The sequence below is a fragment of the Oncorhynchus masou genome, chromosome 18 (assembly GCF_036934945.1).
Source record: "Oncorhynchus masou masou isolate Uvic2021 chromosome 18, UVic_Omas_1.1, whole genome shotgun sequence".
Taxonomy (NCBI): domain Eukaryota; kingdom Metazoa; phylum Chordata; class Actinopteri; order Salmoniformes; family Salmonidae; genus Oncorhynchus; species Oncorhynchus masou.
This window is the reverse complement of record NC_088229.1, coordinates 8,174,256-8,188,635: the sequence shown is the minus strand read 5'-3', so window position 1 is coordinate 8,188,635 and position 14,380 is coordinate 8,174,256. Positions and strand designations below refer to the sequence as shown.

At 42.9% G+C, this 14,380-nt stretch overlaps 1 protein-coding gene across 1 annotated transcript in view; it reads right to left on the bottom strand.

Annotated features, from left to right (window-relative positions):
• LOC135503897 (S-adenosylhomocysteine hydrolase-like protein 1) overlaps nucleotides 1-11,714 on the bottom strand; it is a 71,465-nt gene extending 59,751 nt beyond the window's left edge. Inside the window, exon 1 of the mRNA XM_064922083.1 lies at nucleotides 11,194-11,714. Coding sequence (XP_064778155.1) covers nucleotides 11,194-11,385 — 192 coding nt within the window. The 5' untranslated portion in view covers nucleotides 11,386-11,714. The remainder of the gene's footprint in view (nucleotides 1-11,193) is intronic.
• Between the last annotated feature and the right edge of the window lie 2,666 nt (nucleotides 11,715-14,380).

Sequence of the window (14,380 nt, the reverse complement as noted above, 5' to 3'; positions counted from 1 at the left end):
CCCCCTGTATATAGCCTCCACATTGACTTTGTACCGGTACCCCCTGTATATAGCCTCCACATTGACTCTGTACCGGTACCCCTGTATATAGCCTCCACATTGACTCTGTACCAGTACCCCTGTATATAGCCTCCACATTGACTCTGTACCAGTACCCCCTGTATATAGCCTCCACATTGACTCTGTACCAGTACCCACTGTATATAGCCTCCACATTGACTCTGTACCGGTACCCCCTGTATATAGCCTCCACATTGACTCTGTACCGGTACCCCCTGTATATAGCCTCCACATTGACTCTGTACCGGTACCCCCTGTATATAGCCTCCACATTGACTCTGTACCGGTACCCCCTGTATATAGCCTCCACATTGACTCTGTACCGGTACCCCCTGTATATAGCCTCCACATTGACTCTGTACCAGTACCCCCTGTATATAGCCTCCACATTGACTCTGTACCGGTACCCCCTGTATATAGCCTCCACATTGACTCTGTACCGGTACCCCCTGTATATAGCCTCCACATTGACTCTGTACAGGTACCCCCTGTATATAGCCTCCACATTGACTCTGTACCAGTACACCCTGTCTGTACCGGTATATAGCCTCCACATTGACTCTGTACCGGTACCCCCTGTATATAGCCTCCACATTGACTCTGTACCGGTACCCCTGTATATAGCCTCCACATTGACTCTGTACCGGTACCCCCTGTATATAGCCTCCACATTGACTCTGTACCAGTACCCCCTGTATATAGCCTCCACATTGACTCTGTAACAGTACCCCCTGTATATAGCCTCCACATTGACTCTGTACCGGTACCCCCTGTACTATAGCCTCCACATACTCTGTAGCCTCCACATTGATTCTGTACCAGTACCCCCTGTATATAGCCTCCACATTGACTCTGTACCGGTACCCCCTGTATATAGCCTCCACATTGACTCTGTACCAGTACCCCCTGTATATAGCCTCCACATTGACTCTGTACCGGTACCCCCTGTATATAGCCTCCACATTGACTCTGTACCGGTACCCCCTGTATATAGCCTCCACATTGACTCTGTACCGGTACCCCCTGTATATAGCCTCCACATTGACTCTGTACCAGTACACCCTGTATATAGCCTCCACATTGACTCTGTACCGGTACCCCCTGTATATAGCCTCCACATTGACTCTGTACCGGTACCCTCTGTATATAGCCTCCACATTGACTATGTACTGGTACCCCCTGTATATAGCCTCACTATTGTTATTTTATTGCTACTTAAAAAATTGAAAATAAAATTGAAAATATAACTATATTTTCTTAAAACTGCATTGTTGGTTACTGGCTTGTATAAGTTAGCATTTCACGGTAAGGTCTACCTACACTTCTTGCATTCAGTGCATTGTGACAAAATTAATGTTGATTTGATAAAGACCAACAGAGACAATAGAATAGACTGTACATGAACATAACATCTCTTTCTATGGCTATATGGTATTCCATTCTATGTGTTCTTTAAACTCATGTTAATGACATGTCATTGTAATTAATAAAAATGTATTAACTGTATGCTAAAATGTACTGAACTTGACCTCGACATAAACCAAAGTGCAATGTACCATACGATTCTATCAGCAAATAAAGCAGATTTGAATGTTGAATGTTACAGAAATCTAAATGTCGGAGAACATTTCCTAAGAGGTCGTCTTTTATGATAAGTGACAACAAAAGATAAAAGCATGAATAGATGTAATATAATAATGAATCCATTCTCGGTCACCTCCCAGAGGTGTGTTGTGGAACTATAGTGGGTAGATTAATAAAGAGGAGGGAGTGCTATTGTGTCCACACAACACACACACACAACACACACACACACACGGACACACAGACATGGACACATAGACGGACACGGACACACACACACACACACACACACTGGAGAATCGGTGGGTGAAACTCAATTCCATGTTGTGGCTAGTGACAGTGTAGTGACAGTGTAGTGACAGTGTAGTGACAGTGTAGTGACAGTGTAGTGACAGTGTAGTAACAATGTAGTGACAGTGTAGTGACAGTGTAGTAACAATGTAGTGACAGTGTAGTAACAGTGTAGTAACAGTGTAGTAACAGTGTCATGACAGTGTAGTGACAGTGTAGTAACAGTGTAGTGACAGTGTAGTAACAGTGTAGTGACAGTGTAGTGACAGTGTAGTGACAGTGTAGTAACAGTGTAGTGACAGTGTAGTGACAGCATAGTAACAGTGTAGTGACAGTGTAGTGACAGCAAATACACTAAATAGGCCTAGAATTACACTCCCAACTTGCATAACTGTCCAATTTACTGTCATGTGGTATGGAGAGAGAGACCACAGTTGGTATGGGGAGAGAGACCACGGTTGGTATGGGAGAGAGAGAGACCACGGTTGGTATGGAGAGAGAGAGAGCAAGACCACAGTTGGTATGGAGAAAGAGACCACGGTTGATATGGAAAGAGAGAGAGAGAGATCACGGTTGGTATGGGGAGAGAGACCACGGTTGGTATGGAGAGAGAGAGAGAGAGAGAGAGAGAGACCACGGTTGGTATGGAGAGAGAGAGAGAGACTACGGTTGGTATGGAGAGAGCAAGACCACGGATGGTATGGAGAAAGAGACCACAGTTGGTATGGAGAGAACGAGACCACGGTTGGTATGGAGAGAGAGAGAGACCCCGGTTGGTATGGAGAGAGAGAGAGAGAGAGACCACGGTTGGTATGGAGAGAGAGCGAGATCACGGTTGGTATGGGGAGAGAGACCACGGTTGGTATGGAGAGAGAGAGAGAGAGAGACCACGGTTGGTATGGAGAGAGAGAGAGAGAGACTACGGTTGGTATGGAGAGAGCAAGACCACGGATGGTATGGAGAAAGAGACCACAGTTGGTATGGAGAGAACGAGACCACGGTTGGTATGGAGAGAGAGAGAGACCCCGGTTGGTATGGAGAGAGAGAGAGAGAGAGACCACGGTAGGTATGGAGAGAGAGCGAGACCACAGTTGGTATGGAGAGAGAGAGACCACAGTTGGTATGGAGAGAGAGAGAGAGGCCACGGTTGGTATGGAGAGAGAGAGAGAGAGAGAGACCACGGATGGTACGGAGAGAGAGAGACCACGGTTGGTATGGAGAGACCACGGTTGGTACGGAGAGAAAGAGAGAACACGGTTGGTACGGAGGGAGAGAGACCACGGTTGGTACGGAGGGAGAGAGCAAGACCACGGATGGTATGGAGAGAAAGAGAGAGACCACGGTTGGTATGGAGAGACCACGGATGGTACGGAGAGAGAGAGACCACGGTTGGTACGGAGGGAGAGAGCAAGACCACGGATGGTATGGAGAGAAAGAGAGAGACCACGGTTGGTATGGAGAGAAAGAGAGACCACGGTTGGTATGTAGAAAGAGACCATGGTTGGTATGCAGAGAGAGAGACCACAGTTGCTACGAGAGAGAGAGAGAGGCCACGGTTGGTATGGAGAGAGAGAGAGACAACGGTTGGTATGGAGAGAGAGAGAGAGACCACGGTTGGATTGGAGAGAGCGAGAGACCATGGTTGGTACGGAGAGAGTCCATGGTTAGATTGGAGAGAGCGAGATCACAGTTGGATTGGAGAGACCACGGTTGGTACGGAGAGAAAGAGAGAGACCACGGTTGGTATGGCGATAAAAAGACCACGGTTGGTATGGAGAGAGAGAGTCCACAGTTGGTATGGAGAGAGAGAGACCACAGTTGGTGTGGAGAGAGAGAGACCACAGGTTGGTATGGAGAGAGAGAGAGAGACCACGGTTGTAATGGAGAGAGAGCAAGACCACGGTTGGTATGGAGAAAGAGAGAGAGACCATGGTTGGTATGGAGAGAGCGAGACCACAGTTGGTATGGAGAGAGAGAGAGAGACCCCAGTTGGTATGGAGAGAGAGAGACCACAGTTGGTATGGAGAGAGAGAGAGACCACAGTTGGTATGGAGAGAGAGAGACCACAGTTGGTATGGAGAGAGAGAGAGACCACGGTTGGTATGGAGAAAGAGAGGGAGACCATGATTGGTATGGAGAGCGAGACCACAGTTGGTATGGAGCGAGAGAGAGAGACCCCGGTTGGTATGGAGAGAGAGAGACCACGGTTGGTATGGAGAGAGAGAGACCACGGTTGGTATGGACAGAGTCCACGGTTGGATTGGAGAGAGCGAGAGACCACGGTTGGTACGGAGAGAGTCCACGGTAGGATTGGAGAGAGCGAGAGACCACGGTTGGTATGGAGAGAGCGAGACCACAGTTGATATGGAGAGAGAGAGAGAGACCACGGATGATATGGAGAGAGAGAGACCACGGTTGGTACGGAGATAGAGAGAGACCACTTTTGGTATGGACAAAGTCCACATTTGGATTGGAGAGAGCGAGAGACCACGGTTGGTACGGAGAGAGCGAGACCACGGTTGGATTGGAGAGAGAGACCACGGTTGGTACAGAGAGAGAGAGAACACGGTTGGTATGGAGAGAGAGAGACCACGGTTGGTATGGAGAGAGAGAGACCACGGTTGGTATGGAGAGAGAGAGAGAGACCACGGTTGGTATGGAGAGAGACAGACCATGATTGGTATGGAGAGAGAGAGACCACGGTTGGATAAACAAATAAATATTCTATTGGACATATCTTTTGTTTTAGAAAACCATAACACTTATTTATCTTCCCCAAATACTGCTCCGCACTACAGCAAAATAACGATTTTTTTTTTTAAATAATTGCCATGATCCATGTTCAACTTCAGTGTTTTAGATAGTCTTATTCACTATTTTGACCCTGTAAATCCATCTTCTTACTCAAGACTTTAACACTCTACAGGTGTCACAGTTTGACCACAGCAGGGAGCCCTGGCTCTCAGCCTCTCACATGAATTCATAACGCAGAGATGTATTTTCCATAAGACTCAAGACCACATTCCTCCCATATCCAGTGTGTTTAAAACACCACGACCCGTAATCACAAAGAACATCAGAGCAGGAATGCTGATCTAGGATCAGATCCCCACTGTTCATGTAATCTTATTTATTATGATCTAAAAAGGGAAAATTTATCCTAGATCAGCACTCCTACTCTTCCTGCAGACTGAGGCTCTTGGAAACTCAGTCCACATATTGCCAGGTCTAAGAGGGGCTCTGCAGCAATAAGCTCTGGGTTGTATAAGCTCTGTGATGTGTCCCAAACGGCAGCCTAGTATTCCCATATGGAAGCCCTGGTCAAAAGTAGTGCACTATAACAAGGGAATAGTGTGCCATTAGGGACGTATCCCTGGCTGTCATGCTACAGTATAAACCAAAGACTTGGGTTGTATACATTCTGGGGATACTAATCATTCAAATCCAGACAGTGCAGTACAGTGCACCTCAGTCAGTGCAATTGGCAATTAGATAGTACTCAGTCCATATATTGTCATGGCTCATCAAGAGGTTTCAACACTCAGCAGTGATATGTTCTGTTTTTAATGAATCCAAACCCAGAACTAGGTCTAAATCTTACGTGCGCAGGCTCCCGAGTGGCGCAGATGTCTAAGGCAACTGCATCTCAGTGCTAGAGGCGTCCCGAACAGACCCTGGTTCGATTCCAGGCTGTATTACAAACGGCCGTGATTGAGAGTCCCAATAGGGTGACGCACAATTGGCCCAGCGTCATCCGGGTTTGGTCAGTGTAGGCCGACATTGTAAAATTTGTTCTTAACTGACTTGCCTAGTTAAATAAAGTTTAAATAAAGGTTAAATAAAATGTTAAATAAATGTTGAATAAAGGTTAAATGTTAATAGTCTATCACAGTATGCATCGTAAATGGCTTCTTTTTGGCCATGGCCCATAGTGCTCTTGGGGAAATGCAATTTGGGACCCGGACACAATCGAGAGTTAAATAAGCTCAGTGCACCTCAGTCTATCGTTGCAATGCACATCCCTCCATGATATTGAAGCGAGTGTTTCCTCCTATAACAGCCTACTGTCATTCCTTCACTATACTGGCTCTGTCTTTACTGATGCACTCTGGGGATTCAACTACTTAAGTCTCTAGCGGTTGTTTGCCAATGTTTTTTTCCTAAATTGGTCAAGGCTGAGAGCGGGACATATTTAGGTACATACAGGGAGCACATCCCTGATAATAAACAAGTTATACATTCTTTTTTTAAATAAACCATATAAACTCTCTGAATGTTCCTCAATATGTTGTAACATGTTTAAACAACGGCATGTTTTAACAACAGCAATCTGTTATCAACCAGAACATAATAAAGAATACACTAGTGTGTCATTACAGACACTGATTGCGGCCAGGAATAGTTCATTGTGTTCTCATCCTCAAAATGGTCTCTTATATATGCACATCCCTAAAGCCTTCCTTCAGTCTCTGACTGCAAGGCACCGTGTCAAAAGTCTGGAACTAAAATCTAAAAACAGCATACCCCTGGCCCTTAGCTATTTGTCTACATGCATCGCAGGGGTGTCAATTGGGTATGGCAAAGTATGACAGAGTATTAAAACCATTCCAATCCTGATTAAAAGACAATAGTAGTTTAACATATTAGAGCTGGCTTTAGGACCATGCAGAATTGCTGTAAAACATGTTGTCGTAGAATGTTATTTATGTCCCTTATCAGCTAATTGCTGTAAAACATGTTGTCGTAGAATGTTATTTATGTCCCTTATCAACTGAGGTGAATGAATTTACAGCAGCCAAGGTGATCATGGCTGGAGTCTGTGTGTTTGTTTTTGCTGTTCTCTGAATAGCATTTTATAGAGTTTTTAAATTGTGTAGAAATACAGTAAATGAGCTTCAACACTGTCACTTTGCCATACCCTACGTTTATCTGAACTGACCCCACTTACCCTGTTCAGCTGAAATCATGTCCCAATTTAGCTGCATTTGAAAATAACTGGCCAAAACAAACTGGCTACATTTGGGAGCAGGGGTGCAACTTTCCCTGGCCACATGGGAAAGACCAACTCAGAGGGGTCGAGTAGGCTGTTTGGTGGTTTCAGCCAGCTGGATTTAGGACCACGTGGACACCACAGAGCATGCAGACAGGCTATGCAGCTTCTGACCTGCACGGTGCTGCTGTCTGTGTGTTGCACTTTTCCTCAGGGTTGTAAAAGCAAGCAGAGCAGAAACTGGCTAATCTTTATTTGGCTGATGTAGCTGGCAAGGTAACAGCTGTTTGACTTAACTGGAAAAAAAATATTTATTTATTCCCAGTGCTGAGCTAGTAGTGTAACTGACATGAAACGTTAGAGGATGAAACATTATCTCTCGACTGAAGTTCTGCCTGAGGAAAATGAACTAGCTAGCTAGCTAGTAGCTACCACAGCCAGTTCAGCTCTAGCTATCTGTCAGTGTTGTATCCTTTTTGTCCCATTTCAACAGAAGTAAACTAACTTGGTTAGTTTTCACCAGTAGATGTATCATTAGAGCTAGCCAAAAGTTGGCTAACGTTAGCTAGCTAGCTCACTTACTTCAGGTATTATTTATGCTTCAATCACACTACAGTAGACTTGAATCAAATGATGAAACCTGAGGTCAAACGATCAAAGACCGATATTCAGACATTTTTGACAGCGCAATGTGAGTTTTTATTAGATTCAGTATAGCATTGTAATGTTATTGATATGTAAGTTTCCCTAAAGCGAATTCCCTACTTTTCACACTGACACGGCATAAACAGCTCTACAAGCTTCACTGTCATGGTGCACAGTCAGTACACAACGCAATATTGACGATGATGAATGGATACTGTATGTTTGAATGCCCAGTCATGTCCATATAAATTCAGACATCAAAGACTGCCGTTTCAGGCCATCCATAGAACATACTATATGCAGGTGAAACTGAATATCATGCACACAGAAATCTTATTCCTCTGTTGGAAGTGTAAAACACAAAAGGCGACATATTTGCATTATGTGAAGGCTGGAATATTTGTTGTTGTTGTAGAGCAGTACCAAATAGATACCGCCCCCCGGCACACGAGTCACCCGTGGGATTTTACCCCTGTCCATTGGAGAGGCCCGCTGGGGATGCCACGTTCCAAGGAATATGGGGATTGTGACCCAGATGCACAAGACACGTCTCTCTCTCTCTCTCTCTCTCTCTCTCTCTCTCTCTCTCTCTCTCTCTCTCTCTCTCTCTCTCTCTCTCTCTCTCTCTCTCTCTCTCTCCTCGAATGAGCTCTCTCTCCATTTCATGGCTATTCATTGTTTCATAACATTCATTGTGTACAGTGTTTTGCTGTGTCTATCAAATGACCAGTAGTAAGCCTACATTTACCGTTAATTCCCATCATTTATCATCTGCCATGCTTGTTTGGTTATGGTCATTTCTGTTAATGCATTCAATATAGTACGAGTACAGTCATTTACAGATGTCATTGTCGGGAGTAGACATGTATTCAGCGGATGTTAATGATACCCTCTTGAGAAACACGTTTTTTGTTTTGTTTATTTCATTTCATTTACAAGTTTTGTCAATTTATTTTTATTTTTATTTTTTTGAAACGCTCCTGTCATTGTTGAGTAAAGACGCACACCTGATTATGCATATAGCAGTAGGACTAGTCTACCTGGCCTGTGTGCAAATGTAGGCCTATAAATGTGCACATTTGAGGATGTCTGACAGTATTTCTGACTGTCTTGACGAACCAACACTAATGAGCTGTGGAACTTCTCAAAGTAATTTTTTCTTCACCTCAAACAGCAAGTAAACAAAGTCTGTTTTTAGAATGAATTGAGAATGACAATAGTTTCGAACTCTCTCCCTTTTGATAACCCCTCTGCATAAAAAGGGAAAAATGTAATGGTCTGATCCAGTGGAAACGTCATAAATAAATAAATAAAAAATCCCTGATTACCTCTTATCCTTTGCACAAATAGTCTACAGCTGTGTCCTGCCTCAAGCTCACTGGAGCTGGAAACTGAAGGCCCAGAATATTTGATACAATGTCTCAAGATTGCTAGTGCCAGTTTTGGGGCCACCCAGTTGATAGTTGATACAATGTTTCAAGATCGTTGAAACATTGGTTATTTTCTACCTGCTGGCTGAAATGTTTTTGCATGGGCCTTTATGTAGGTTATTATTACATAGTTGGCAATGGCAATGAAAGTTACATTTAGATTTGTATCATTTTCATATAGATTTTAGATCATCTGTGGTTAATCAACATCCTATGATTTTGAGATACAAAGACTATTATAAATTAAATTAAACTGTTCCAAGAAAAAGTGCATATGCAAATCATAACTGGGCGAGCAGATGGATAAAAATGGCAAGATAAATTGGCACCGCAGATGGAAAAGGTTGCCGACTGTTGGTGTAGCCTTTTAACCGGCAACGTCAGGAGCAACGAGAGGGTTGGGAACAGGTTTTTTATTTATTTTTCTGGTTACGCTATCTTGATCTCTGGCTCCCTCGAGTCATTTGTGTGTCGTCATTATTTAATCAAACATCGTGCTTAAAGCATCAGACAAGGTCAGTACAAGTTCAAACACACAGGATGTGTCTATATAGGCCTGTGGAAAAAATAGACATTTGAAACTTTTGACTAATCGGTTGGAAAAGACTACACTTGGTGGATCAATATTTATTTTAGTCAGGGACAGTCCTAGTAGAAATGCAGGAAATTAGCTTGAGACGATTCTGAACCCCCCCTGAGAGATTCTGTCCCACCCAAAACCAAAGTTATATGCCTGATTAGGAGTATTGTAGAGTTTGGTCATTGTTTTTGAAGTAGCCTACTGATGAATAATGCAGTTAATTAATTACAAATATGCAGAGGATTAGCTTTTCTATCTGGGTCTGAGTAATAGATAGATCAAGATGCTCACTGCTCAGCTGGGACACTGACTGGTAGCACTTGCATGGGTCTTGAATAGCCTTATATCTCAAATGGATTAAATCGTTTTCTTTAAACTCATCAATCTACACATAATACCCCATCATGACAAAGAAAAAAATGTGTTAGAATTTTTTTGCAAATGTATTAAAAAAGAAGAAAGAAATACCTCATTTACATAAGTATTCATACCTTTTACTCAGTACTTTGTTGAAAGCACCTTTGTCAGCGATTACAGCCTCACGTCTTCTTGGGTGACGCTACAAGCTTGTCACATCTGTATTTGGGGAGTTTCTCTCCCATTCTTTGCAGATCCTCTCAAGCTCTATCAGGTTGGATGGGGAGTGTCGTTGCACAGCTATTTTCAAGTCTCTCCAGAGATGTTTGATTGGGTTCAAGTCCGGGCTCTGACTGGGCCACTCAGGGATTTTCAGAGACTTGTCCCGAAGCCACTCCTGTGTTGTCTTGGCTGTGTGCTTAGGGTTGTTGTCCTGTTGGCCGTTGTCCTGCCAGCTCCAAGAATAGTCTTGGTGGTTCCAAACTCCTTCCATTTAAGAATGATGGAGGCCACTGTGTTCTTGGGGACCTTCAATGCTGCATAATTTTTTTTGTACCCTTCCCCCAGATCGATTCCTTTGACCTCATGGCTTGGTTTTTGCTCTGTCATGCACTGTCAACTGTGGAATGTTATATAGACAGGTGTGTGCCTTTCCAAATCATGTCCAATCAATTAATTTTACCACAGGTGGACTCCAATCAAGTTCTAGAAACATCTCAAAGATGATCAATGAAAACATGTCTCATAGCAAAGGGTCTGAATACTCATGTAAATAAGGTATTTCGGTAGTTGCTTTTTTATACATTTTTAAACCTTTCTAAAAGCCTGTTGTCATTATGGGGAATTGTGTGTAGATTGATGAGTATTTTTTTAATTTAATCCATTTTAGAATAATGCTGTAACATAACAAAATATGGAAAAGGGGAAGGGGTCTGAATACTTTCCGAATACTGTACATTATAAGAATAATGTCCCTGCTATAAATTCAGGGGATTTCCCAGTAAATAAATAAAATATTTATCATTGGGTGACATAAGGTGAAAAATTAATAAAGTTAATTTTTATTTGATATTTTAGAAGGTCAGAGACGCAATATGATGCCTTTTCTTTAAGAAACATTAGTCACTATGGTACAGCAGGCAGATCCTGCACCCATCCATCCATAATACCGCATAGATGCAGTTTTCCTACAATTATCCTATACTGTACTGAATGTTGATGACGGTGCTCAGTGCTCACGCTTTTGTCAGTCTTACCTTCTTGACAGATTTGAGAGTGGGCACCGCAGTGAATGCGGCGGACTGCAATTCACCGACATTCATGTTCATGTCGCTGTTCTTGCTAACGGTCATCGCAGAATATTTTTCCGCGACGTTCTCGGTCTCTTTTACATATTTCGTTGCCTGTTTCACCAGCTCCAATTTACCGTCTACGACCGCGTCTGTCATCTTCGCATTCAAGTGATTCCGACCTCTTGGTTGAGAATTGTGATAATGTCCGACTTGGTAGGCTAGTCTTCTCTCTGCTGCTCGCTTTTCGTTGACCGGTGAGCTTTACTGCTTTGTGTTTGGATTTTCTGAACCGAAACAGTCTGCTGAGCGCAAAATCAAGAGATGGACCATGTAACGTTACTTTTCTGAATATTATTAGTTGGCATGTAAAGCACTGAGCAGTGGAGAGTGTGTCGTCAACTCTTGTTGTCGGTCATCCGCCGGTTTACCAGTTACATGTCGGTTGTCTCAGTCACAAGCTCAGCATCCGATGTGGGCGTCTTTTTAGAATCAGTCACCTGAATGAGTGAGCGGGATGTGGAAGGCTCTCGGCCAATGGCCAGCCGAGAAGGTGTGAAGGGACCGCACGTGTGCCCAATGAGAGCTGGACTGGACCGGTCTCACTTTTGAAAGCATCATGACCACTGCTAACCCACAGTCAATTTTGTTCAAGTTTAGATTTTTTTTGTGTATTGATGATCAATGAAGTGTATCAATAGCTACACACCATGTTAGTATAATTTAATGAACAGATGTTACCCGAAAGAGTTCACAGTCAAATAATTTGTTATCCAAAAACGCGAATCTCCTGTGGACAGATTCAGTGTAAATTACAAACTTTAGCAATACTTTTACTTTTTGAAAACCGAGATTAGTTAACCACAATTTGTTTTATCTCTCATCCCTGAAGAACTGCATCAAAATATGACCCAAAAAATACCCCTTAAATGAAAACACGTTTTTGCTGATTGATGAGATAAAGATGGTGAAGGGTCGGTCCTCTTTTACTCCATCACAATCGTACACCGACTCCTTTATAGCATGAGGTGGTCATAGCAACGGGAAGTAGGGATGCTGCAAAACAGTCGTTGTATAGTTAAGAACAGTATCTTGCCGGATTCAACCGTTGGAATTGTAAAAGTGGTTTCCCCTGTTCCTTTTCTCTGTGATGTCATTCTAATGGAATCCAGAAAGAACCAAACCCTGTACTCAAAACGTCTACATCAAAAGGTGTAAAGTTAGAGGACACAAAGGGCACAAAACATCCACATTAAATTAAAGATGTTTCTTTGATCAAATAGCATGGGAAAACAACCCCTTTTTGTGCATTATTAATTGACCATCCTTACAGACCACTTCATGTATTGTACACAGGCTGGTCATCTAGGTTTTGTACCTGTCGATTTTCTATCACCATGGAGATAAAACAATGTAGAGCATAGTGCTTGCAATGCTAGGGTTGTGGGTTCGTAATATAATATGGAAAAGGTATGAAAATGTATGCACATGCTACTGTAAATTGCTCTGGATAAGAGCGTCTACTGAAAAGGAATGAATAGCTGGCAGCACCCCCAAACAGACACCTTCACATGTATTATCATAAAAGGACAAAAGTTTACAACAATTGCAAAGGTGTGGGGAAACGTCTTCTACAGTAGTGATGTGTTACTGACTGGGTCAGAGAATAATGAGTGTTCCTTAGTCCAGCTGATCTTCTGGAGGGGAGTTACTCTGGGTCTAGTGGTACATGTTTGAAAAGTGCATCATCATTATATAACACTAAACAAAATACACCAGGATCCACCCCCAAAAGTCACTGGTTCTCTTCCTCTTGACAGACCATGTGACCACACCCAGGTGCCAGTGTCTTCCACTTCTCAGCTGTTTTTTTTTTATTTTACCTTTATTTAACCAGGCAAGTCAGTTAAGAACAAATACTTATTTTCAATGACGGCCTGGGAACAGTGGGTTAACTGCCTGTTCAGGGGCAGAACGACAGATTTGTACCTTGTCAGCTCAGGGGTTTGAACTCACAACCTTTCGGTTACGAGTCCAACGCTCTAACCACTAGGCTACCCTGCCGCCCCTGTGTCCCCTGAGTTTAATCCCTAAGAGCCCAGTACAAGGTAATCAAACCTCTCTGTGTGTTGTCAGGGAGCTGCTGCCTCTCAACACTGGTCAGGTCCTCAGACAGGTTGGCAGTGTTGGAGTCCAGAGTCACAGAAGCTCAACAGAAAGAATAGAGGATCTCAATAATAGACAGTACCAGTCAAAAAGTTTGGACACACCTACTCATTCCAGGATTTGTCTTTATTTTACTATTTTCTACATTTCTACATCAGAACTATCATTAGGGGTTTCTCTGCAGCAATTAGACCATGAATGCCTGATTCACACAGTCTCCTCTGAACAGTTGATGTTGACATGTGTCTGTTACTTGAACTCTGTGAAGCATTTATTTCGGCTACAATCTGAGGTGCAGTTAACTCTAATGAATCCTCTGCAGCAGAGGTAACTATGGGTCTTCCTTTCCTGTGGTGGTCCTCATGAGAGCCAGTTTCAACATTGTACTTGATGGTGTTTGTGCCTGCATTTGAAGAAACTTTCAAAGTTCTTGAGGTTTTCCGTATTGACTGACCTTCATGACCTTCAAGTAATGATGGACTGTCATTTCTCTTTGCTTATTTGAGCTGTTCTTGCCATAATATGGACTTGGTCTTTTACCAAATAGGGCTATCTTCTGTACACCACCCATACCTTGTCACAACACAACTGATTGTCTCAAATGCATTAAGAAGGAAAGAAATGCCACAAATGAACTTTTAACAAGGCACACCTGTTAATTGAAATGCATTCCAGGTGACTACCTCATGAAGCTGGTTGAGAGAATGCCAAGAGTGTGCAAAGCTGTCATCAAGGCAAAGGGTGGCTACTTTGAAGAATCTAAAATCCAAAATATATTTGGATTTGTTTAACACATTTTTGGTTACTATATGATTCCATATGTGTTATTTCATAGTTTTGATGTCTTTACTATAATTCTACAATGTAGAAAATATAAAATAAAGAAGAACCCTGGAATGAGTAGGTGTGTCCAAACATTTGATTGGTACTGTATGTTTAAGCATCTACAGATGTTTAATCTATTGGGATGCAGTCATGCATTTTATGT